At 40.6% G+C, this 25,509-nt stretch overlaps 1 protein-coding gene across 2 annotated transcripts; it reads right to left on the reverse strand.

The window, feature by feature from the left end:
• Window positions 1–5,973: 5,973 nt before the first annotated feature.
• Window positions 5,974–22,203, reverse strand: ccdc28a (coiled-coil domain containing 28A). 2 transcript variants are annotated; one of them, XM_034174615.1, is made up of 5 exons: window positions 21,842–22,203; window positions 21,581–21,757; window positions 10,995–11,149; window positions 6,368–6,390; window positions 5,974–6,224 (listed from the first exon to the last, which is right to left on the reverse strand). In XM_034174615.1, the coding sequence occupies exons 1-5, from the start codon at window positions 21,891–21,893 to the stop codon at window positions 6,143–6,145; spliced, it is 489 nt and encodes a 162-aa protein (XP_034030506.1). In that variant the 5' UTR covers window positions 21,894–22,203; the 3' UTR covers window positions 5,974–6,142. The 2 variants fall into 2 exon arrangements, with proteins under 2 accessions (XP_034030506.1, XP_034030499.1); XM_034174608.1 differs by having other exon boundaries at window positions 21,581–21,762; window positions 21,842–22,197.
• Window positions 22,204–25,509: the final 3,306 nt, after the last annotated feature.

Genomic DNA, 25,509 nt, shown 5'->3' on the forward strand with positions numbered 1-25,509 from the left:
TACAGTGTGCACTAATAAAAAATGGATCAGAAAAGTCTGCAACTTTACAGCACAAAGTCAGAAAAAGATGAAATCGTACAGCTTACCTTGATTTGGAGGTGATGATTGTAGAAAGCAAAGCTTGTTGAGGGTCATATTAGTCTTAGTATATAAGTATAATCCAGAGTCACACACATCAGTGGATGAGAGTTACAGAGCTGCAGCTGCATAAATCAGGCTTTAAATTAATTAAATAAATCATAAATTGTAAATTTGATAGCTTAATTATTTTTATATTTATTTTGATAGCACCTGTACTTGGATATGTTGCTGTATGTGGTTAAACGATTAAAAAAATGTTGAAAACATTAAAGGTTCATTCAGTTCAGCGCAGTTGGGCCCAAAATGGCGCCATGTTCTGAGTTGACGCCACTGTCTCTGTCAAGGCACACTAGTCTGTCCTAACCCGCCTGAACAGAAATAAATGACGTGGTTCATAAATTTATCTATTTTTATGAGTGATTTTTTATTATCTTTTTTAATATATGGGGACGACCCACAAGCTTCACTGCTCTTCAACAGTGTAGTTGAAATGCACTTTACAGGCTTTTTCTTGTTTTTTGGCGATCTGACACCCATAGAGACGAAAAAACACTAGAGCAGACATCGAACTCTTTTACGTAATATTTGCGTTAGTCATCTTGGGAGCGGGATTGTCATGATTGTGTGACCCCATACACTGTCTTAAACTAAAGTATCAGGGCTAAGTTTGAATATTAAAAAATGCACCCTTTCCCCACTTAAATATAGCGTAGATACAGTACTTGAAAACATTTGTTAAAGAATTTTTTTTTTTAGGAATTGATATTTATAAAATCCAGCAGAGGACTTACTGTCCAAATGTTCAGCCACTGACTACTTCCAAAAAAAAAAAAAAAAAAAAAACATTTTATATGTAACTTATGAGAAATTCATGAACAGGCTGAGTTATTTTATCCAAAAGATGAAAGATTATCATGTTTACCCAACTAAAGAATTAGATGTTCCAAAGTCAACTATTAAAAACCCAACTAAATAAAAAAAATTAACTTTATTCAACTTTTTATGAAGAAATAAGCCTCACTGTTTGAACAGAAATACTATATTTCATACAGTGAGATTTAAATGTACTTGATTTCCATACATGTAATATTTTCAAGGTGAACTGGATTATGCATATTAAATATAAGGATAAAACTGTAGTTTTTAATCTGAAATCTTGCCTTGCCCTTCAGTTATCTTTCAGAGGCAGACTCTCTTATGTTAGCTTATTTATGAACTTAATTTATCTCCACAGACATTACACGGTGCAACAAAACATCAAATATAAAAATAAGTCAATGTTTTGTTTAAAAATTGGGTCAACTATAATATTCTCTTCATATCAGAACTCAGTGAGTCTACTTATGGATAATGAATTCTTAAGATCATGTGGCATCCCAATACATGCACAAAAATTCAGAATGCTTTTTGAAGCAATTTTAGCATGTTTTACAAGAGGGTTGCAATGTTGCAGCACGTCGCCGCATCAGAAACCCGAGCTGGGGCGATGCGCATTGCCGCTTGTTGTCAGGCCACCGTGGTCAAAGTTCAACCCAATCCAACTTTCACCACTGCGCACTGTGACGTAGCCTTGCACTGTCCAACAGCAATGAGGCATCAGCCAAAACAGAAGAGGACAGAGTGCAGAAATGTGTCACAAAACTGCTTAGCGCTGAGATAACTGTACCGGTGCAACATCTCTTTTCAATACATCTAAACTAACTTTGAAGTCCGTTTCCTGTCCAATTGTTTTGGAGGTCTCACCGTGATAAAAGAACCTAACATTTATACACAGCAGTTTTCTGAAGAAAATCCATACAAATTTTTTTTTTTACCTCAATATTTTCTGATTGTGTCATTTTAAAGTAAAAAAAAGTTTCTTAAATTGTAAAACTTTGCGGCACCACCTACGGGCTGAGTCCTGAGTCAGCCACCAAAATTTTCACGTTTTTGCAGTCCATACCTGGTAGACTAACATGAATGAAAATCAGTTTGGCTCACGGAAATATGAGCATTCAAAAACCTAAATTTTGTGATTTTTGTTCCTTTCTAACATGTCTACCCATATTTTTTGGGGGGGACAAATCTGAAAGGGTCATGAATCACCCTCTAATAGAAACCTGCCTGATTCTTATAAAAACTGGCTCTTTATATGTTGCAGTCCTACTCTACCAAATATTGTTCTTCAAATACAAGTGTCCAGCTAGCATTTCAGTGTTTGGATGATGTGAATGCTAAACAGATGTTGGCCCACTTGGGCCCTTGTGTTGTGGCTCTTCAGGCCTGTAAACTGCTTCAAGAGCTGTTACACCTCAAGTGCACAAGGGTCATTTCATTAAATTTGGGCCAAATCATATTGAATCTGTTTTCTTCACACATGCATGGACCCAAAGGACTGAAACGGTACCCCTGCATGTTGTGCAGTGGTGTGATCAATAGTATTCAGTTCTGATCTTCAAGGACCCCTGTCCTGCGCATGGCCTATTTAAAGTAAATAAAAACAAAAAACAAAATAAATAGCGATTGGGGGGGATAAATAAAAACTGAAGCTTTCACATTCAAACAACAATTTATTATTAAATGATAAGAATCACCAAAACTGCTCTGAGATTAAAAATTACACACCAAGTGAAAAGTATTGCTGAGTTAAAAACAAAAAAGTGATTTACAATCAAAGCAGCTTCCACCTACAACTAGGTTTTGTTTTCCAAACCGAAAACAAAAACATGCACTAGATATGTAACATGATATATTAAAACCATTAAGACAGAAATGAAAAATTAAGGCATGGGTGTGATGACATTTGGTTAATTCCATCTTTCCAGCATCAAACCAACACTCTGGTGGTTCTGTGCAGTGTGTTTGGCATGTTGCATGGATATGTGCAAATATATTCAACACCAAACAAATATGTTAGAGGTGACACTGACTGAGCCACTCACATTTTGCAAGAAAATAACCTACCACCACAAATGACTCACATGATATGCTACAGCTAGCACAGGTCACAACACGCTGTCTTTAACTCCAAGATACTCTTTAACTCCTTTAATACCCGACAAATCTGTTTGGACTATGAGCTTATATTACATCACAGTCGAGACCCTCAGATGATCTTTAATGATCTATGTGGAAAACCAACCATTTTTTTGATAGGCAATCAGGCTCTTCCATGATGTTCGATGAGTCTTCAGACTTGAGTTTGTGATGTGATACTGACATGTGACATTAAAGTGCAACAGAATGAGTTTATGTGGAATTCCGAACAGAGCGAGCTTGCAGGCGCACTCATGAACAAAACACTGTGAAGGAATCCCACAATCACAAAACAAGGACAGTACTTTATAACAGCATTTCAACAATGTGATGCACAGCTGGACATGAAGAGACAGCAGTTGGATGTGAACAGGCCATGACAGGGATGCACTGATACCTGCTGGTTGAATATACAGCAGCACTCCAACATCTACAGGTGTTTTTTTTTGTTGTTTTTTTTAACGAGGTCTGTCAATAAAGTATAGGTCCTTTTTATTTTTTTCAAAAACTATATGGATTTCATTCATATGTTTTTACGTCAGACATGCTTGAACCCTCGTGCGCATGCGTGAGTTTTTCCACGCCTGTCGGTGACGTCATTCGCCTGTGAGCACTCCTTGTGGGAGGAGTCGTCCAGCCCCTCGTCGGAATTCCTTTGTCTGAGAAGTTGCTGAGAGACTGGCGCTTTGTTTGATCAATATTTTTTCTAAACCTGTGAGACACATCGAAGTGGACACGGTTCGAAAAATTAAGCTGGTTTTCAGTGAACATTTTAACAGCTGATGAGAGATTTTGAGGTGATACTGTCACTTTAAGGACTTCCCACGGTGCGAGACGTCACACAGCGCTCTCAGGCGCCGTCGTCAGCCTGTTTCAAGCTGAAAACCTCCACATTTCAGGCTCTATTGATCCAGGATGTCGTGAGAGAACAGAGAAGTTTCAGAAGAAGTCGGTTTCAGCATTTTATCCAGATATTCCACTGTTAAAGGAGATTTTTTTTTAATGAAAGACGTGCGGACGGATTGCAGCGTCGGCTCGCAGCCGCCGCGACGCTCCGCCACAGGAAAAACACTTCCGTTGGAAGCCTTAAGGACAAGTTGGAACATGTCCAGCTGTTAAACAATTTCTCATATACTCACTCCACTGAAAGCCATCAAAAGCCGCCTGGATTTTACAAATGGTTATCAACACGGAGGTGTTTTTCCTGTGCCGCCGCACCGCGCCAGCTGCTTCCCGATGCGCGGACCCGTCCGCACATCTTTCATTAAAAAAAAAATCTCCTTTAACAGTGGAATATCCGGATAAAATGCTGAAACCGACTTCTTCTGAAACTTCTCTGTTCTCTCACGACGTCCTGGATCAATAGAGCCTGAAATGTGGAGGTTTTCAGCTTGAAACAGGCTGACGACGGCGCCTGGGAGTGCTGCACGACGTGTCGCTCCGTGGGAAGTTCTTAAAGCGACAGTATCACCTCAAAATCTCTCATCAGCCGTTAAAATTTTCACTGAAAACCAGCTTAATTTTTCGAACCGTGTCCACTTCGATGTGTCTCACAGGTTTAGAAAAAATTTTGATCAAACAAAGCGCCAGTCTCTCAGCAACTTCTCAGACAAAGGAATTCTGACGAGGGGCTTGACGACTCCTCCCAGGAGGAGTGCTCACCGGCGAATGACGTCACCGACGAATGACGTCACTGACGAATGACGTCACCGACAGGCGCGGAAAAACTCACATGCGCACGAGGGTTCAAGCATGTCTGACGTAAAGACATATGAATGAAATCCATATAGTTTTTGAAAAAAAATAAAAAGGACCTATACTTTGACAGTCCTCCTATAACCGCAGGGTGGTTGGATGTGACTCAGTGTGTTGTAGGGCTGCACGACATGACCTAAAATTCATATTGTGTTATTAAATGTGGCGCTTTCTCAAATGTTTGATTCAGGTCGCGACAAAGCCTCCTCCTTCCCCAGTGTGTCGGCTGAAATAAATAAATAAGGGCTTTGCAAATATCAGTGACAGAACAGGTGTCTCACAAAATTACATGAACAGCAGTGAGAGTCAGTCACCTCAGCTCAGAACACCCCTCTCTGCCGCAGCAAACTGGTTCTCACACACACCTCTTTCACAGAGGTGTTTCCCTGGATCGAAAAATTCCACGGCCGTTATCGTGATTAATCAGCGGAGTCCAAATCTCTACTGTCGGCCAAAATTATACCGTGTACCAGATAAACCAGCTAAACTGCGCAGGCCTAGTGTGTTGACACCCTGAGTGTGAACACTATGGTTGAAGGAGGATCTTGTTCTCCTTTACTTCAGTGAGTGTAGTCAGATCTGTGTGTGTGCTGGCACATAAACCTCAAATACTCCAGTAGGATGTCACAAACAATGTCCTACAAGATCATCCTGATTAAGGTTATCATTTTTATTTTTTTAAGCCTCAGTGATATGCTCAGTGTTTACAAGTTAAAAAAAAATTAAAATACTGGCATCCGTCAGTGCTACCCCTCGGCCTCCATGGCAGTCAAATCACTGGGTGGCAGAATTCCTGTGGAGTTACTTGACAGGTCTTGACCTCAAAGTTGTTTGACTGGCAACTCCAGAGGGTTAAAATAGCTTATAATTTCACACTCTTACAAGGAGAAGTTTTAATTTGTTGAGGTGGAGATGGAGCCTGTGAATAAAGCCGACTGCAGCCTTTTCAGTCGCTCAGAGTCACTGAGGAAGATATGATGATGTCATCAACAAGCATTACCGTGATTGGTCGGTGGAGTCTAAATTTCTACCGTCGGCCAAATTTATACAGTGAATCGAATATATTGTGTATACTGCCCACCCCTAGCCACTACCCAAATACTTATGGACCTAACTGTTAATCACTGAATTTACTGTAGGACATTGTTGTCAGTGGTGAAATTAAGGCACTAGTGCATCCCCGATGGTTACCTGATGACACGTCCACTGCTCCTGCACACACAGGGAGTGCTGGTGTTCAGCTTCACTGTAACCTCAGCATACATTAGACAAATAATGTCAACAAGATGTATCACTGTTCCACTTGAGACGAGATGACATCCACGCTGGCATTTCTCAGGGTTTCTTGGTTGTCCGTTAGATTTAGTTTCTGGCTGTAAAAGCGAGTCAAGAAAACAAAAAAACTGATGTGTGTGCAGTGTAAACAACAACCAAAGGACAAGTAACTCCTGCATGAGTTTCATTAATGTTCCGATGATGCCTGCAGATCAGTACATGTCAAACATCAAAAGGATACATGGAAGAACTCAGCTCCTCAAGCTGTGAAGAAAAACAACATTCTCAGCTCAGTACACAAAGTCACAGCCAGTGGTGTTCTGTTAAACCAAAGAATCCAACCAACCAAAGAATAAAATCCTGAAATCCTCATTATGGTTTTGTGTAATGACAGCACAGATGGGAAGAGAAACAAAATAAAAGAGTGGACATCGAGCTCCATTCCTTCAATTTTTCTCCCTGAACTTGGGAGAGGGAATGTCATGATTTTGCTACTCATTACAACCCCTGGCAAAAATTATGGAATCACCGGCCTCGGAGGATGTTCATTCAGTTGTTTAATTTTGTAGAAAAAAAGCAGATCACAGATATGACACAAAACTAAAGTCATTTCAAATGGCAACTTTCTGGCTTTAAGAAACACTATAAGAATTCAGGAAAAAAAATAATTGTGGCAGTCAGTAACGGTTACTTTTTTAGACCAAGCAGAGGGAAAAAAATATGGAATCACTCAATTCTGAGGAAAAAATTATGGAATCATGAAAAACAAAAGAACGCTCCAACACATCACTAGTATTTTGTTGCACCACTTCTGGCTTTTATAACAGCTTGCAGTCTCTGAGGCATGGACTTAATGAGTGACAAACAGTACTCTTTATCAATCTGGCTCCAACTTTCTCTGATTGCTGTTGCCAGATCAGCTTTGCAGGTTGGAGCCTTGTCATGGACCATTTTCTTCAACTTCCACCAAAGATTTTCAATTGGATTAAGATCAGGACTATTTGCAGGCCATGACAATGATCCTATGTGTCTTTTTCTAAGGAATGTTTTCACAGTTTTTGCACTATGGCAAGATGCATTATCATCTTGAAAAATGATATCATCCCCAAACATCCTTTCAATTGATGGGATAAGAAAAGTGTCTAAAATATCAACATAAACTTGTGCATTTATTGATGATGTAATGACAGCCATCTACCCAGTGCCTTTACCTGACATGCAGCCCCATATCATCAATGACTGTGGAAATTTACATGTTCTCTTCAGGCAGTCATCTTTATAAATCTCATTGGAACGGCACCAAACAAAAGTTCCAGCATCATCACCTTGCCCAATGCAGATTCGAGATTCATCACTGAATATGACTTTCATCCACTCATCCACAGTCCACGATTGCATTTCCTTAGCCCATTGTAACCTTGTTTTTTTCTGTTTAGGTGTTAATGATGGCTTTCGTTTAGCTTTTCTGTATGTAAATCCCATTTCCTTTAGGCGGTTTGTTACAGTTCGGTCACAGACGTTGACTCCAGTTTCTTCCCATTCGTTCCTCATTTGTTTTGTTGTGCATTTTCGATTTTTGAGACATATTGCTTTAAGTTTTCTGTCTTGACGCTTTGATGTCTTCCTTGGTCTACCAGTATGTTTGCCTTTAACAACCTTCCCATGTTTGTATTTGGTCCAGAGTTTAGACACAGCTGACTGTGAACAACTAACATCTTTTGCAACACTGCGTGATGATTTACCCTCTTTTAAGAGTTTGATAATCCTCTCCTTTGTTTCAACTGACATCCCTCATGTTGGAGCCATGATTCATGTCAGTCCACTTGGTGCAACAGCTCTCCAAGGTGTGATCACTCCTTTTTAGATGCAGACTAATGAGCAGATCTGATTTGATGCAGGTGTTAGTTTTGGGGATGAAAATTTACAGGGTGATTCCATAATTTATTCCTCAGAATTGAGTGAGTCCATATTTTTTTCCCCTCTGCTTGGTCTAAAAAAGTAACCGTTACTGACTGCCACAATTTTTTTTCTTGATTTCTTATAGTGTTTCTTAAAGCCAGAAAGTTGCCATTTGAAATGACTTTCGTTTTGTGTGATGTCTGTGATCTGTTTTTTTTCTACAAAATTAAACAACTGAATGAACATCCTCCGAGATCTGTGATTCCATAATTTCGCCAGGGGTTGTATTATACTGACAGCAACACCAAGATCCATAACTCAAGTCAATGTCCATCACATTAGATACATTTATTGGCTAAAACCCACCGTCTTTGGCAAATACATGGTTGTTCACATACAACCAAGGCAATGAAAGATTGCACATTCCCAGGTAATGTGTCAAAAACTGCTATCCTTTGAGAACAAGTTACGTATGTAACTACAATTTGTGTCTTCGGTGCCTCTGCCCAGTATCCCCCTTACCCCTCCTTACACCTCCACTCACACCGCCACCACAGACTGATTCATTCCCAATACACATCCCGGCACCAGCCAGACCTCCTTCCCCTCCTCCACCCCTACCTTCTCCCCCACCTGCTCTCTACTCTTCACAGCAGATCAGGTCAGGAGTCAGCTGAAGAGACTAAAGGGCAAAAAGGCAGCAGGCCCAGACAAGATCAGCCCGAGGCTCCTCAAATCCTGCACAGATGAGCTGTGTGGGGTCATGGAGCGGGTCTTCAACCGGAGCCTGAAGCTGAGGACGGTGCCACACCTCTGGAAAACGTCATGTATGGTCCCAGTGCCCAAAACACCGCACGCCAAGGACCTCAACAGCTTCAGGCCAGTGGCACTTACATCCCACCTGATGAAGACCCTAGAGCACCTCACCCTGTGTCACCTCTGCTCCACGGTGAGCTCTGCTGTGGACCCACAGCAGTTTGCTTACCGGCCTGGCATCGGAGTGGAGGACGTCATCATCTCCCTGCTGCACCGCTCACTGTCCCACCTGGAGAGGTCCGGCAGCGCTGTGAGGATTCTTTTCTTTGACTTCTCCAGTGCTTTCAACATCATCCAGCCGCGGCTCCTGAGGGACAAGTTGGTGATTGCAGAAGTGGACGAGGATCTGGCTGAGTGGGTCCTGGACTACCTCACAAACCGGACCCAGTTTGTGAGGACCAAGAACTGCGTGTCTGACCTCCTGACCTGCAGTGTGGGGGCCCCCCAGGGGACGGTCCTCGCGCCCTTCCTCTTCACTCTTTACACTGCAGACTTCAGACACAACACGGACAGCTGTGTCCTGCAGAAGTTCTCTGATGACTCTTCCCTCATTGGACTTATTATGGATGACGATGACGCGGAGTACAGAGGACTAACGCAGGACTTTGTGGACTGGTGTCAGAGGAACCACCTCCTCATCAACGCAGAGAAGACCAAGGAAATGGTGGTGGACTTCTGACGCCGCCCCACTACATTCCCCCCAGTGAACATCCAGGGAAGGGACATTGAGAGAGTGGACTCTTATAAGTACCTGGGTGTTCATCTGAACAACAAACTGGACTGGACTCACAACACGGACGCACTTTACAGGAAGGGTCAGAGCCGCCTCTACCTCCTGAGGAGGCTGAGGTCTTTTGGAGGGGGCCACTCCTGAGGACCTTCTATGACTCTGTGGTGGCATCTGCCATCCTGTACAGTGTGGTCTGCTGAAGCAGCAGCATCACAGAGAGGGACAGGAAAAGACTGGATAAGATCATCAGGAAATCCTGCTCTGTCCTGGGCTGTCCTCTGGACTCTGTGCAGGAGGTGGGGGACAGGAGGGTGGCTAAACTTAAATCTATGCTGGACCACGAGTGTCACCCCCTGCTGGACGTTCTGTCTGCTCTGGACAGCAGTTTCAGTGACAGACTCATCCACCCTCGCTGTGTGAGGGAGAGATTCCGCAGATCGTTTCTCCTGGCTGCTGTCAGACTGTACAATGAGCAATGCTAGTACTGTGGTAACCATAGCAACCAGGACAATAATCATGTCACTACCTGCTGTATTTATTAGTGCAATAATTTAACTTATGGTGCAAACTCAAGTCACTTTACATATATTACACTACATATTACATATACATTTCTTACCCATATTGTAAATATCAGAGTAACTTATCGTACATTTCACGCTCGTACATTTCAGTCATTTTACCTGATCACTCTCGCACCCTGACAGTGCAGCATTGAACTGAACAATGGTAGCCTCAGCTTTACCCGGCACTCAGTGCTTTTTTTTAAGAGATGCTTGTTGTTTTATTGCATGTCCTTCTATTCCTACTGTTCTATGCTGCAATGTGACACTGAAATTTCCCCATTGAGGGATGAAGAAAGGCTTTTCTTATCTTATCTCCTTTGCATAATTCCCATACAGTCAGCGTTCTGTTTGACTGTCATCCAAAAAAACAGAAGAGTGACGGAATCTGCTGAGGAGCTTCTTTCAGAGACTGTTCGGAAAGTTCAACGACCAAAACCAAAATACCAACATTCTGGGCGCAATGAACATCTGTTCACTTTTATTTGATTTGTTTGTGTGACTGATATCGTTATTCAAGCACTCCAAAGGTTACTCCTACCACCACACAACAAAAGTTTTTGACAGTTCTTGTTATTGAAAGAAACCACGTCTCCCTAACTGGATACAGTTTTGACATCATCACACATGCGCGTAGACGCTGTCTAGCCGGACCTTGAAAATTGTCCATTCCATTAGCATAGAAACAAACGCCACACCAATACACCCACATCAGCAACTTAACAAGCTAATATTACATGGTTTCTATTGGAATACAACTCCACCCCCTTTGCTCATTCTGTGTCCTGTGTGATAGTCCATCTCATGGTCTTGTTCTGACAACACAAACATGATTATGAGACATTGCAACAAATTCTTACATTCAGAAGCAACTTCTCCATGTTGGTGTCAGATGCTGTTTTCCTCTGGTCTTCAGGCATTTCATCCACCTCACCATAAAGGTCAAAGTGCAAACAGGCCAGCTTCTCCTGCATCTCTCTCACATGCTCCATCTGGTCAATAGAGCATTCATTGCCTGAGACAGTGATAAAAATACAAAGTAAGAGAGAGACAGAAAACATTGTGGTTTTAGATTAAAATGAGAGCTCTGTGAGCAAATTTATAAACTGACCTTCTCTGTATTATGCAAGTGATCCTGCTTCCAGGGAAAAACAAACCCAAGTAAGCTTACTGCTCCAAAGCATTTCTATTTGTGACTAGCTTCAGCTGTCCCAAGAACGTCCCCAAAAAAAAAAAAATAAGTGTGCCATAGTCAAGCAACACATGTCAAGCAAGTGTGCCCCCCCCAACACATGTGGAGTGGCGGGGGGGGTGTACACTTGCATGACATGCTGATAATTATGTACAGACAAGATCACATTGGGACCGGCCAGCCATGTCTGAGCACACACAGCACAACAAGGCACCTCTCAGCTGATTGCTAGTCAGCCACTCACTGACAGCTGGAAATGACGGCTCAGTGCACACGACGTGTTAAATTAAAAATACAGAGGACACAGCCAGGACAAGTATATAAATAAATACTACGATAACTTCATACATAACACAGATGAAATAACCACAGAACACAGAAACAGAGAGTGACACTTTGTTCTGTGTGCTGAACATAAAAGGTTGGCGTGTCCACAAACAGCAGCTGCTGTGGAGATCTGTGCACCTGCATGTCTCAGCTGGATAACACGTACCGTGTTATGACAGACCTGACCTTTCAACTCTCCACCGTGAGGCGCGTGCATGTGCCTGCTGTCCTCATGTGAAAATACATAAAAACATATCGCCTTTGCAACGGGATGGAGTGACCATGTCAGCGCTAGGGCTGCAGCAATTGATTATTTTAGTAATCGAGTATTCTATCGATTATTCTGGCGATTAATCGAGTAATCGGATAAAAAGTACTTTTGCGCTTTTAAACATCAACAGTCCAGGGCTCTTCCTAAACAATGTCACTGTGCCAAAGTCTTGACATTTTGCTGAAATGGTGATGGGATGTGGTTTGTTGTTTTTTTTTTCCCCCCAACTTGTAAAATTTAAACCATTTTGAGGTTTTTTATTATTTTTAAAAGGTTGGTGGACTGGGTCCCTACGTGATTTTTTTATCCCTCTTTCTCTTCAATTCAGCAGATGCATTTCAGCTGGAGGTTGAGCATGCAACTCTCGCAGTCATTGTTTTTTTTTAAGTTACTGTGTTTGTGAAGCATTGTGTGTTGCTCAAAAAAAGCGAAAATTAAAATGCAAAACACTCAGTCAGCGCGAGTCTGAACAAAACAGACAGCAGCCGGCTTCGACTGTGAGTACCCGGCCATCACTCACCACGTCAAGCAGACCGTGTGTTTTTTTAAATAGACAAACACACTGCTTCACTTTAAATGCGCAGTAAGTCTATTTCAGATGATCAGTGTGGACTCTCTTTCTCTTGAAAGGCTTTATTTGACTCTGTGTCGCATTGGAAAGCGGTAGCTTTAAGGGCTAAATTATTAGCTGTTACACGGCCTGAGCGCATGCTCTAGTCTTCTGTTGTTTTTCTGGGGACGTTACAGCGCCACACACAGGCCTGGCATATGTACTACAACGTTAAACGAAGCTTCAAGGCACAGAATTTGCTTCGATCATTTTTTGTAATCGAATTATTCGAGTTATTTGAGTAATCGTTTCAGCCCTAGTCAGCGCACACATCGGCAGGCTGTACCAGGCGAAAAGGACCTTCTGATCATTCAGATCACCACTCAGCTGGCGATCGGAATATTACGACGTCACCCATTTCAGCTCTGGTCCACATGACGTGGTGTCCTTCGGCGCGCCGCTCAGTGGACATGCGCGTGGGGCCAGCAGATGTGGACATGATAACAGCGCACTGCTTCATTCATGTCATTTCATGACTGTATGTCTATGACCATGGGTAATATACAGAGGAACAGAAGGTTCATAGTTGTATTGTCCGCTCGATAAGAGGGATTACAGGCAACCCCACTGCAGTAGACCGTTGCGCATCGACCGCTAACCCATGATGTGGGCAGGCGGCGCACGGTGGTATAAAAAGCAAGGTTCCCGTGGATGCACACGGGGTTTGATTCTGCCATTTTATCGCTGTGAGCACATGAAAACCATCACATATATTTCTTTTAAAGCCTTCTCGACAGCGCCAGGACATTTTGCGACCAGTGCACACAGGACTGAGGAAGACGGTTTGATCCATCCTGTACTGACTGGTGATGTGTAATGCAGAGATACTTCTGTGTAGGCTGCAGAACGCCACATCATTTCAGTACGACTTTTAGCACTCAGGTGTTGGGGAATTATTCAAAGTGCTCGGGTGATATTGGCTCAGTTAGAATAAAAATGCTGGCGTTGCTGGTGCTGATGGCAGTGATAGAGCAGGGGGCGCGCCAGAGACCCTGAACCCTCACACTGTGCACGGTGCCAATTTCCGATGAAATATTCAGTGTGCGCAGTTGCTGAGTCTTCTTGCGCCCTCCCTTCCTCTCCTGCAACCATAGGTTGCCAAAGCGTGCACTTGAACAAAAAATGACAGTTGCATGATTCTATTAAGCGTGCACAATATTACATTGCTGTGTAGACGCAGACAAGGATAATTCCGGCTGCTGCAAGGATTTACGCTGCGTTGACAGTTCTTACTCTGATACACAAATGTACACATGAATCCAACCAGCTTTTACACACAAGGTGCACGGATCTACTTCATGCAAGTATCAAAGCACTTGCTCTGTCCCATTTTTCGATACTCACTTGTATCCCATGAAGTACAACATGGCTGCAGTATGCAAATTTTTCAACATATTGTTGAAAAAAGCCTTATTGCTTCGTTAAAAGTTATTCAATTATTGAAAATCTGCCCTTTCTGCCTGTAACACACATAAGTGTTGCAGCTAGGCATGGGCCGGTATAAGATTTGGTAAGTATGATAACCGTGGGCATAAATACTGCAGTTTTACGGTTTCACTGTATTATGTACAGCTTTAAAATATGCTTTAACAACATTATGGCTATTTGCATATGAAGCGCACGTGATTCAGGCGCACTAATTGACGCAATGTCTACCGCTACGAGCACTATACCACTGATTTAAAAAAAAAAAAAAAAAAAGTCTCTCTTTTAGACATGTAGCATCTGCCCCATGGGAAACATGACTTACTTGCTTCGGGAGAAATGTGGCTGGAATAACGTCTGGAACTCCGGATGCTCAATACTTGGCCCAGCTTCACCAACAAAGTGCTTGGAATAGATGTATTTGTTCTTCTTGACATGTTTGTGGGAGAAATTACGTCAACCACAAGCACGACTTGAGTCCACCACTTGTACTTCTCAGTGGTTTCAAAGATGGGATAAAGTTTACTCTTCCATGTAATCCTTTGCAGGTATCTTGAATCTCTTCGGGTCTGACACAGACCAAAGCTACGGTGCTTTGTTGTCACCGTTTTTGGCTTGAAGGGCTATTCCGCTAAAAGTAAAACGAAAAAGCCGACTTGGTCCTTTTAGACGGAGGGAAAAGTTCACCGCAGGCTTTGTCTCCTTTGGCCATGATGCAGAGCTAGCTAATGTCAACTGCCCGTTTGTAAACAGAGACAGAGGTGCATGCCAGGGGGAAGGGCGGCAACGGCTGCCTCCGCTCTGCCTGTCAAGAATTCTCATAACCCGCTCATACCGTAGGGACGGTATAACGGAACATTTTAGTGGTATTGTTACCGTGGCTTTTTGATACCGTGGGATACAGTGAAACCAGTTATCGGCCCATGTCTAGTTGCAGCATATCAGTGACAATATGTACCAGTGTTCACACAATGTTTGCGGCAAATATTGTCGCTGGTGTATTTAGTGGTTTGCATGTAGTGACATACCTGGCACATATATAGTCGCTGGTAACAATATATGCCGTAACACATCTTCCCATTTAAAAGTGCAACGTCGTACCATTTTCAGAGAAAACGTACATGATTTTTAAGAATATGTACCAAGGAAGACTTTGGAAGGTGCACAAGCAGAAATCGCAAGGAATTATGTCACTCAACACCAAGCCATATCGGCAGCGGCAGACTAAAGTTATTGTAATAGTAACACCAAAGGCATTTGATAGGGTTGGTTGGCCTCTACTGTTTGCCGCACTGAGGGCTTTCGGCTTCGGAGAGTTGTTTATTAAATGCGTTAATATTCTTTACATTTCACCTTCTGCTACTGTCATCACTAATGGACTAACATCACACAGTTTCACATTACACAAGGGGACTAGGCAGGGATGCCCACTCTCCCCATCTCTCTTCACGATTTTCATTGAAATATTAGCAGCAGCCATCCGTCAAAATAGTCAATTTAAAGGAATCCAAACACCAAATACACATCATAAGATCAGTCTCTATGCAGATGATATTCTCCTCTTTCTGCGTGATCTACCATCATTACAAGAAACTATGAGAGTAATAGAATTATTTTCCTCCAGTGGAAGGTAATAGAGTATAGAAGTATTTTCAGAATACTCGGTCAACTGGAATAAATCATCAATCCTACCACTATATGGTGATAGTTGGGATGTGATTGCCCATTCATTACCTATCCTTATTCATACTGATCATATTACATATCTTAGTATAAAAATATCCTCCAGGCTGTCAGATTTGTTTGGGTTAAATTTCACTTCATTACTCAAAACAATAAATGATGATCTTCAGCGGTGGATAAATCTGCCCCTATCCCTTATGGGCAGAATTGCAGTTATAAAAATGACAGTACTCCCAAAAATAATGTATCTTTTTCAAATGGTTCCATCCCAACCAACCTCTACCTGATTTAGTTCATTAGACTCCATCATCACTAAATTTTACTGGCAAAATAAAGTACCAAGAATCAAACTGTCCACTTTGCAACAGTCTAAAGTACTAGGAGGTCTGGAAGCTCCACATTTCATTTATTATTCATTGGACAACCAGTTACAATACATATACAAATGGATTCACCCCAACACTTCAGATATAACACGAACAGATATTGAACAAGCAATCTGTAATAATATTTCAGTTTCTGATTTACCATTTCTTAGCAAATCAATCAAACACCAGTCATTAACAAAAGCAGCATCTCTGACAGCCTGGTAGAAATTTCATAAAATTACCAATTATTATTCTCTCACCTTCAAAACTAAACCCTTTTTGGAATAATCCTGATTTTATAATAAACAAAAAACAATTAATGTTAACACATGGATTGAAAAGGGCATGACACATCTTCAACATCTTTGTCACAATAATACCATATTATTTCCTCAAATATATCATGGTATGGCATCAGGGAGTCAGAATTTCTAACATACTCTAAACTCAATGTGATTTTGAGTGAAAAAAATTAACATTAAAGCATCCAATTTAGATCTACCCCCTCCAGTTACACAATTGATTGGCATCTCCTCTCCAGTAAAACTTTTATCCAAAATTTATAGAATAATTTTTTCATCATATACAGAATTATCCTTTCCTTGGCAAGAAGGCCTACACATCATCTCGGATACCAACTTCTGGACCTAAATCTGCAAAAATATTTACTTGATGTCCAATAACACAAATCTACAACTCATTCAGTTCAAAGTAATTCATAGATTTCACTACACTTGGCAAAAAATGTACATTATGGGACTCATACCTTCTCTTATCTGCTCTCATTGCACTAAAAACAAACCAGACAATTACGTTCACGCCACTTGGGATTGCACACCGGTAGCACAATTTTGGAAGGACGTCATACAATCACTATCCTGTTTTTTGGACTGTCACATCTAGGGATGGGTATCGAGAACCGGTTCCTTTCGGGTATCGTTAAGAAATGATTCGATCCACCGACATCAATAAGCTTTGTGCTTAACGATTCTGTTATTGGTCCTTCAGAGTGGCCGTTGTTTTGGCGGGTGTTTGTCAGGAAAATGATCATTTCTCTACATTGATTACAGACCCTGCAGCAGGTCCTTAATCAACTTTTCTGCAGCGCGGCTTTGCTTTGAACCTTGAACCAATCGAAGCGTGGTTCGCAGATTGAAGCAATGCTTCGGTCGATTGCTTTGTTTATTTCTTTCGCTTAATTTTCCCCCGCTAAAACCTTAAACAGCATACGTCTGTGAGTATTATTTACCTTTTCTATGTTAAACCGACCTGTTATGGTCTTCTGAAACAGTTGATAGATGTATTTTATAACTTAAAAACGGGAGCAATGCTAATGCGTTAGCATGTCTATGGCATTTTCAATGTTAAAAGTTAGCATTTAGCAATTGCAGCCGTCATCACGTTCGGGTGCATTTGTTTTCAAATTGTAATATTCCTTAAATTTATTTTTGCTTATATATTAATAATCTAATGATTATTATATACAATTTTAGAGAAAGAGACAAAGAACCTGAATAGAAACACCAGAAAATATATAATAGCAACTAACATAAATAAATAAATACATACAGAAATAAATGTTTCCTGTGAACACCTAGTGACTCTCACACCTCCATTTCATCCCTGTCTTATTTAAGTTTAATGACAGTTTGTTTTGGTCAAACCATATTTTCAGTTTGTTAATTTCTTCAGTGATTTCCTCCAGAACTATCTGCCAAACTAGAAACTGCTGCATCCTAGTAAGAGCAGAATACTACTGGAATGAATCCGAATAAGTTTTTTTTTTTTTTTTCTCACCTAAATGGATTCAGCACTCACTCCAGTTTATTGTCTGGAATAGTCCCATTTCAGAGCTTCTAGAATTCAAACATTTTCTTGCAGGTGGTATTGGGGGTTAATTTTGGGTTTCAGCTTTTTTTGTTTTTCACCACTTTCATCCCTGAATATGAGTTGTGATTCACTTTTGTGCGGATTAAAGTTACTAACTGGGACTCCTGTCTCGTTGCGAGAAAGAAACGAGAATCATCCTCCGTTCTGTTCACACAGCTCCAAACGTTGCGCGGCTCTCTGACAAGTCAAGATAGAACGATAGTATTCAGTCTGAATTAATAACTTCAAAGCGAAACACAGTTTTGTTTATTTTTATTTATGTCCAGAGATCAAGGATACAGTGACTAATTTCATATTTATTTACTTTAAGACTCAAGGAAATACATAGAAAACCTGTAAAGCCTACTTTTAGTAAAAAATTCATGAGGTATTGATAAGGGAATCGATAAGGAATCGGATCGATAAGCAGAATCGATAATGGCATCGATAGATAAAACCTTATCAATACCCATCCCTAGTCACATCCCACTATCCCCAGCTGTATGTTTTCTAGGTGATATATCAAACATGAATCTACGCAATAATGAATATAAAAAACTAATTCTTGTAGCCCTAGCTGTCGCCAAAAAGGCTATTCTTATGAACTGGAAAACAAAGGGAAACATAAACATTGCACATTGGACAAATTTCTATTAGACAACATATCTCTGGACATTAAGGAATTAGACATACCTTATCTAATTTGGACTAGCCGATTACCTTTCAAAAGTGATTTAGTAACTCTTGCTTGACCACTAACCATAACTCATACTCTAGTTTCAGTTATACATACATAATTGCATACACACTCATACATACCTAATTGATATGCGCGCGCGCACACACACACACATAATTGTACATGCAAAACATACATGTACGCTCACACACTTCTGTTCTCTGTCTGTTTTGTTTAATGTTTGTTGTCTGTCACGTTTGTCCTTAGTGTACGTTTGTTTATTTGTCTGTCTGTCTGTTTACTCTGTTATCCCCCCTACTAAGGGGATGTATTAACTGTTTTTATTGATTAAATAATAAAGTTGTCCTTTGGGGGGGGGGCGTGCATAAATAAATAAATAAATCAATATATGCCATAACATCTTCCCATCCAAAAGTGCAACGTTGTACCATTTTCAGAGAAAACATACATGAATTTTAAGAATATGTACCAAGGAAGACTTTGGAAGGTGCACAAGCAGAAATCGCAAGGAATTATGCCACAACACCAAGCCATGTCAGCAGACTGCAGTTATCGTAATAGTAACACCAATGGTAAACTTCCAATTAGGGATGTGAATCGTACAACTCACAATTCAATTCGATTCTGATTCTTGGGGTGACGATTCGATTCAGAATCGATTTTCGATTCAAACAGCTCTGAGAAATAGTTATATTACTTAAAAAATGTTTATGTTTAAGAAAATGCAGCTTTACAATTTTAATCAAGTGATTCTAGATGTAAATTTACTTATCTGCTTTGCTCGTTCAGAGTTGGCTGGCAGTTTAGCGAAGCGCTGGTCAGTAGTCGGCACAGACCGCTGTTCCGCTCCTTTTAGCTCCGGGTCATAGCGTAACAATGTGGGCTTGCGGAGTTGAAGTGTTTCCGAAGTACTTCACTTTCATTTTGCAGATTTTGCACACTGCATAAGTCATGTCAAGCTCCTTCTTACGCAGCAAATAATAAAATCCAAAATGCGCTCAAACATTTGCCTTCAGCAAAGACGGTGCTGGCTGAATTAGCTCTTCGTCCGCCATGCTAAGCTACAGCTCACGAATGTTTGAAGCACGCCTGACCCTCCCCTCGCGGGGACGCTGTAGTACGGAAGCCGATGCCTGACAAACAGTACACGCAGCGAGTAAGTAAGAAAATGTTAAAAAAAACAAAAAAAAGCTTTTTAAAAACCGATTCTTGGACACTTTGGATCGATTCAGAATCGTAATAAATAATAATCGCGATTCAGATGTGAATCGATCTTTTCCGGCACCCCTACTTCCAATACTCGACAATGGTGGATTACACAAAGTGCTCATGTTTTACTGACTCAGAACGGACTGAAAGAACTACAAAGGGCATCAGTATCAATTCAAATTGAACAATTGGAGTATTTATGGCACATTAATGCATCAACTTGTTCAACCTTCACTCGCTTCTGAGTTTTCTGAGTTTTGGCAAAAGCTTTGAAGCTATTGATAATCTCCATTTTCAAATTCTTGGCCACCTTAAAATCCTTACAAATGCGTGTTTACTTCAAGATTAATTTCTGACTACTGTAGATTTTGAAGTTACATTTTGAACTTGTAATTAGTTTTAATTAAAAAAAGATTCTTTAAACATCTTTGATGTTCATCTGTAAATTAAAACAATAACTTATCTGTTGTTGAGATAATTTCTTGATTAACATTATAAGGAATAGTGTGCATTTGTTTTTAGACAAATAAAATAGCATGAAAAGTAATGTGTACATTTTAAGTCCAGTACATTCATTCAGCAAATGTTTGTTTCTGATGTGGGGTAAGAAATATATTTCTTAAAACACAAAGAAATATACTTGATAGTAAAAAAAAAAATTAAAATAATAAATCTGAGTTACTTAAAGCTGAGATTTGTTCTTGCAGTTATGCAGTAACAATTAAAAAAAACTGTGTACCTTTATATGGTAAAAATAAAAATAGGTTGAACAATTTACAAATATCAAATGTTTACTCAGCTAGACAGTGATTGATTCTTCAGCTAGTGATTGATTCTTCAAAGCTAAAAGCTAACGTTAGCTGATAAACTTCAGCAGAACACTAAGTCCACGTATAATTTTTAATTACTCACCTCAGATAAAATTTGTAGAAGCTTCGTTGCTCAAACTCAGTCTTGTAATTTTCACTCGTAGACAAAGTTAAACTCTCGTCTGAATGCTTACGGCATTAACATTTTTAGCTTCCCCCGTTAGCTAAACTTAATGTATGATTACTGGAGGAAAAACGCAGCTCATAATTTTTAATGTCCACAACAATGTAACCAGAGAACCACTGCGCAGTCCCCCAAAATATGATTTAATAAACTTCCAAAAACTAAAACAAAAATAATACTTCAAAGCTTGCTGCCAGCTTGCAAACCAACACGGAGCATTACTGCCACCAACTGTTTGGGCACGGAACTGAATGGAATGCAATGAATGGATTCTGACGTATGTTATCAAAAATAACCTGGAAATTTTCTCCTCGTGAGTAAAAACCCAGATTTCTGATAAATTCTGGAAAACTTTCATCACTGGTCACTAACACAGATTTTGACAGATCTGTGAATAATATTTGAGAGAAACAGGTTGTGTATATATAAAATGTTTCAGATTTTTGAGTTCAGCTCTTAAGAAATGGGAGCAAAATAAAAGTGTTGCGTTTTTATTCTTGTTCAGTGTACTTTCAGGATTATGTCAATTTGTATTTTAAAATATGTATTTGCATCTGATGAATAAAGCAACTTGACCAGAACAGAAAGTGTTCCTTCATGCACATCTTGTACTGTGCTACCTATGTGTGATGTTTCAGTGAAATCCAATAGGTTTAGGAGTTGTGTTCACAAGACTCCTGGACAGAGTGACAATAAAATAAAATTTTCTACTGTAAATTACTTTATCATTTCTCCATCATCTGTGGTCTGAGTTTAAATTCTAATGGATTTTGGCCTTGGTGTGAGAAAAGTGAATTACCAAATGCTTGGAGTTTCCCTGAGTGGAAGTCATTGAGGAGACTGAGGAGGCCTTTCTCCATCTTCTGGACGTCTGATACATCAGTCAGGAACGAATGCTGGATGGTGGGCAGCGCCTGGCTCGGATTCTGATGGGCTCTGCCCCTCGAGCTCGCCTGGTACCTGGATTTATCCCGAACTGCCCTGAAACAGGTGTTAAGCAGAAAGAAGTGACTGTCAGGTCATTTAAAAGGTTCTTTGGTGGCTGTGAAGCAGCATCTACCTCTTGCCCCTCTGACCGGAGTGAGTCCCCGTGCTGTGGCTGTAACCGACATGCCTTCCACTGGAGGAAGCGCTGTTCTTACGGCTAGAGCCTCCCGTAGGAGCGGCCGAGTTGGTGGAGGTCCTGGGACTCTTTCTCTTCAGCTGTCGTTCCTCCATGGCGTCATGTTACGCCGCTGAGGGATTAGCACCGTAGCTAACGAGGCTACAGAAAGCCGTACAAACCACAAAAGAGGCGCGAGCAGCCACTCTGTGCTCACAGTATCATTTATCCTATGTTCTGCTGGCAGATATTACCCTGCAAATAGTTCCGAGAATATTTAACCAAACTGTACCGAGTGAGAAACAAAACTTCCTCTTGCAGTTTTCTCAACTTCTATCTTATTTTTTGGCGGTTGACATCCAACGTTATGATGAATTACCGCCACCTACTGTGCGGGAGTATGTTCTCAAGAACTGGTCTGTGAATAAATAACGGTTTGTGTCGCAGTTTCTGGGTAAATCAATAAATGTACATTTTAAAGTGCTTTACATGACGAAATTCACATAAAACAACACAGGTTATAAAAAATTACAATAAAAATCAATAAAATGAAAACACACAGTAAAGGCAAAATGGTTTTAGTAATTAATAAATAAATTACTGTTTGAATAGTAGTTTCCACGTAAATACACTTTAAAGTGCTTTCCATGACCGAATTTGCATCAAAACAACACGGGTTAAAACATTACAATAAAAATCAATAACATGAAAACATACAGTAAGGGTAAAATATTCATATTAAAAAAGTAAATAAATAAATTACTATTTGAATAGTAGTTTCCAGGTAAATACATTAAAGTGCTTCACATGACCAAATGTACATCAAAGCCACACAGGTTAAAATTACAGTAAAATCAATATCATAAAAACATGCAGTAAAGGTAAATTATTGATATTAAAAAAGTAAATAAATAAATTACTATTTGAATAGTAGTTTCCAGGTAAATACATTAAAGTGCTTCACATGACCAAATGTACATCAAAGCCACACAGGTTAAAATTACAATAAAATGAATATCATGAAAACATGCAGTAAGGTAAATTATTGATATTTAAAAAGTAAATAAATAAATTACTATTTGAATAGTAGTTTCTAGGTAAATACATTTTTAAAGTGCTTCACATGACCAAATTTACATCAAAGCCACAAGGGTTAAAATTACAATAAAATCAATATTTTGAAAACATGCAGTAAAGGTAAATTATTGATATTAAAAAAGTAAATAAATAAATTACTATTTGAATAGTAATTTCCATGTAAATACACTTTGAAGTGCTTTACATGACCGAATTCACATCAAAACAACACAGCTTAAACATTACATTAAAGAAATAATGTTAAAACACACACAAATGCAATTTAACCAGCTGAGGACATGTTACCTAAATTCATTTGACCCTCACATATTTTTTTTAAGTAAAAATAAAAGTAAAGACAAATGAATAAAAAAATAAAAAAATATATATATATATCAAAAGATATATAGCTCAGTCATCTGTGGGGAGCTCAGTAGAGTCACTGCTCCTTCATGTTGAAAGAAGTCAGCTGAGGTGGTTCGGGCATCTGGTCAGGATGCCTCTTGGGCGCCTCTCATGGAGGTGTTCCAGGCACGTCCATCTGGGAGGAGACCCCGTGGAATACTCTGGACTAGGTGGAGAGATTATTTCTCCACGCTGGCCTGGGAAGGGCTCAGGATGCCCCAGTCAGAGGTGCTTAATGTGGCTCGGGAAAGGGAAGTCTCAAGTCTGGGGTCCCCTGCTAGAGCTGTTGCCCCCGTGACCCGATCCCGGATAAGCAGTTGAAGATGAGTGAGTGATATACGAGGTCTGTGATAAAAAAAAGCGGTCCTTTTTATTTTTTCAAAAAATAAATGGATTTGATTCATATGTTTTTACGTCAGACAAGCTTGAACTCTCGTGCGCATGCGTAAGTTTTGTCATGCCTGTCGGTGACGTCATTCGCCTGTGGGCAGGCTTTGAGTGAGGTGTGGACTCCCCCTCCCGTCGGAATCTCTTTGTCTGAGATGCTGCAGGGAGACGGCGTGCGTTGCTTTATCAAATTTTTTCAGGACCGGTGAGGGATATCCGTGTGGACACTATTCGAGAAATTCAGCTGGTTTTCAGTGTAAAGTTTAACGGCTGATGAGAGATTGTGGAGTTTCTTTCGCTTTAAGCACAGCCCACAAAGCGGATCGGCACGGCGCGGTCAGAGGTGGCGTCCGTCTGGCTGTTTCGAGCTGAAAACATCCTAATTTAAAGCTCTGTTCACCCAGGACGTCGTCAGAGAACAGAGAAGTTTCAGAAGAGGCCGGCATGAGGAGTTTACCTGGACATTCCACTGTTAAAGGAGATTTTGTAATGAAAGAACGTGCGGACGAATTTGCCGAGTCGGATCCGTGACGACGTGACAAATCCGTCTGCGCCGCGACATGAAAAACACCTCTGTGTTGAAAACCATTTGTAAAATTCAGGCGGCTTTTGATGGCTTTCAACAAGTGAGTAACTGAGAAATTGTTTAACAGCTTAGGCATGTTCCAACTTGTCCGTTAAGGTTTCCAACGGAGGTGTTTTTCCTGTGGCGACCCCCTGCGGTCGGGTCCGGCCCAACATGCGAATCTACCCGCACGTTCTTTCATTACAAAATCTCCTTTAACAGTGGAATGTCTGGATAAACTACTGATCCTGAATTCTTCTGAAAGTTCTCTGTTATCTCACGACGTCTTGGGTCCACAGAGCCTGAAATTCGGACGTTTTCAGCTTGAAACAGCGAGACGCCACCACCTCGGAGCTCAGATCGCCGTCAGGCACCGTGGGCCGTCCTTACGGCGACAGTAAAACTCCAAAATCTCTCATCAGCCGTTAAAATTTTCACCGAAAACCAGCTAAATTTATCAAATGGTGTCCACTCAGTTGTGCCTTACAGGTTTTGAAAAAATTTTTTATCAAACAAAGCAGCAGTCTCTGAGCCATTCCTAAACAATGAAAAAATCGACGAGAGGGTGGGCGACTCCTCACTCAAAGACTGCCCACAGGCGAATGACGTAACCGACAGGCGTGAAAAAACTCTTGCATGCCCACTAGGGTTCAAGCATGTCTGATGTAATCACACGTGATTCAAATCCATATAGTTTTTGAAAAAAAAAAAAGGTCCGTTACTTTTCTCACAGACCTCGTATCAAAAGATTTTGCTTATATTTAACACAATAACAATAATAAAAGTACTACAACTAATAGTTCTGCATGGCTCCTTTAAACCAGGTAAAGTATATACTTTTGAAGTTGTGCTGACACCCATGTTTATTGCAGCTGCTCCCGTTAGTTGTAGCCACAGAAGGTCATCCGTCTCCATCCATACGGAAGGAATATTTGATTTGGCACAGTTTTTGTGCAGATATCCTTCCTGATTCAACTCCAGATGCACAGGTGGAACCTCAGTCAAGGGTTGCTTGGCTGTCTTGATGCCTTCCCTCATTCATCCCCTTTTTACATGATCATTCAGCTTTAGGAGCTGCATCTTCCAGACACATTTACCATTCAGTTCCATAAATGAGGCTCTTAAAGTTGCATCTGGCATGAAACTTGTGCCAAATCCAAATGTTCTCCAGTGATGGTGACTCCGAACAGAG

The sequence above is a fragment of the Thalassophryne amazonica genome, chromosome 1 (genome assembly GCF_902500255.1).
Source record: "Thalassophryne amazonica chromosome 1, fThaAma1.1, whole genome shotgun sequence".
NCBI classification, from domain to species: Eukaryota; Metazoa; Chordata; class Actinopteri; order Batrachoidiformes; family Batrachoididae; genus Thalassophryne; species Thalassophryne amazonica.

What these genes read in the sequence shown, in the direction of transcription:
- ccdc28a (XM_034174608.1), bottom strand. Translation starts at nt 21,999, where the DNA reads ATGGAGGAACGACAGCTGAAGAGAAAGAGTCCCAGGACCTCCACCAAC. An exon ending in TCCGGTCAGAGGGGCAAGAG is followed by an intron (nt 21,763 to 21,841) that starts GTAGATGCTGCT and finishes CACCTGTTTCAG; the next exon opens with GGCAGTTCGGGATAAATCCA. An exon ending in GAGGAGCTGAGTTCTTCCAT is followed by an intron (nt 6,225 to 6,367) that starts GTATCCTTTTGA and finishes TCGCTTTTACAG; the next exon opens with CCAGAAACTAAATCTAACGG.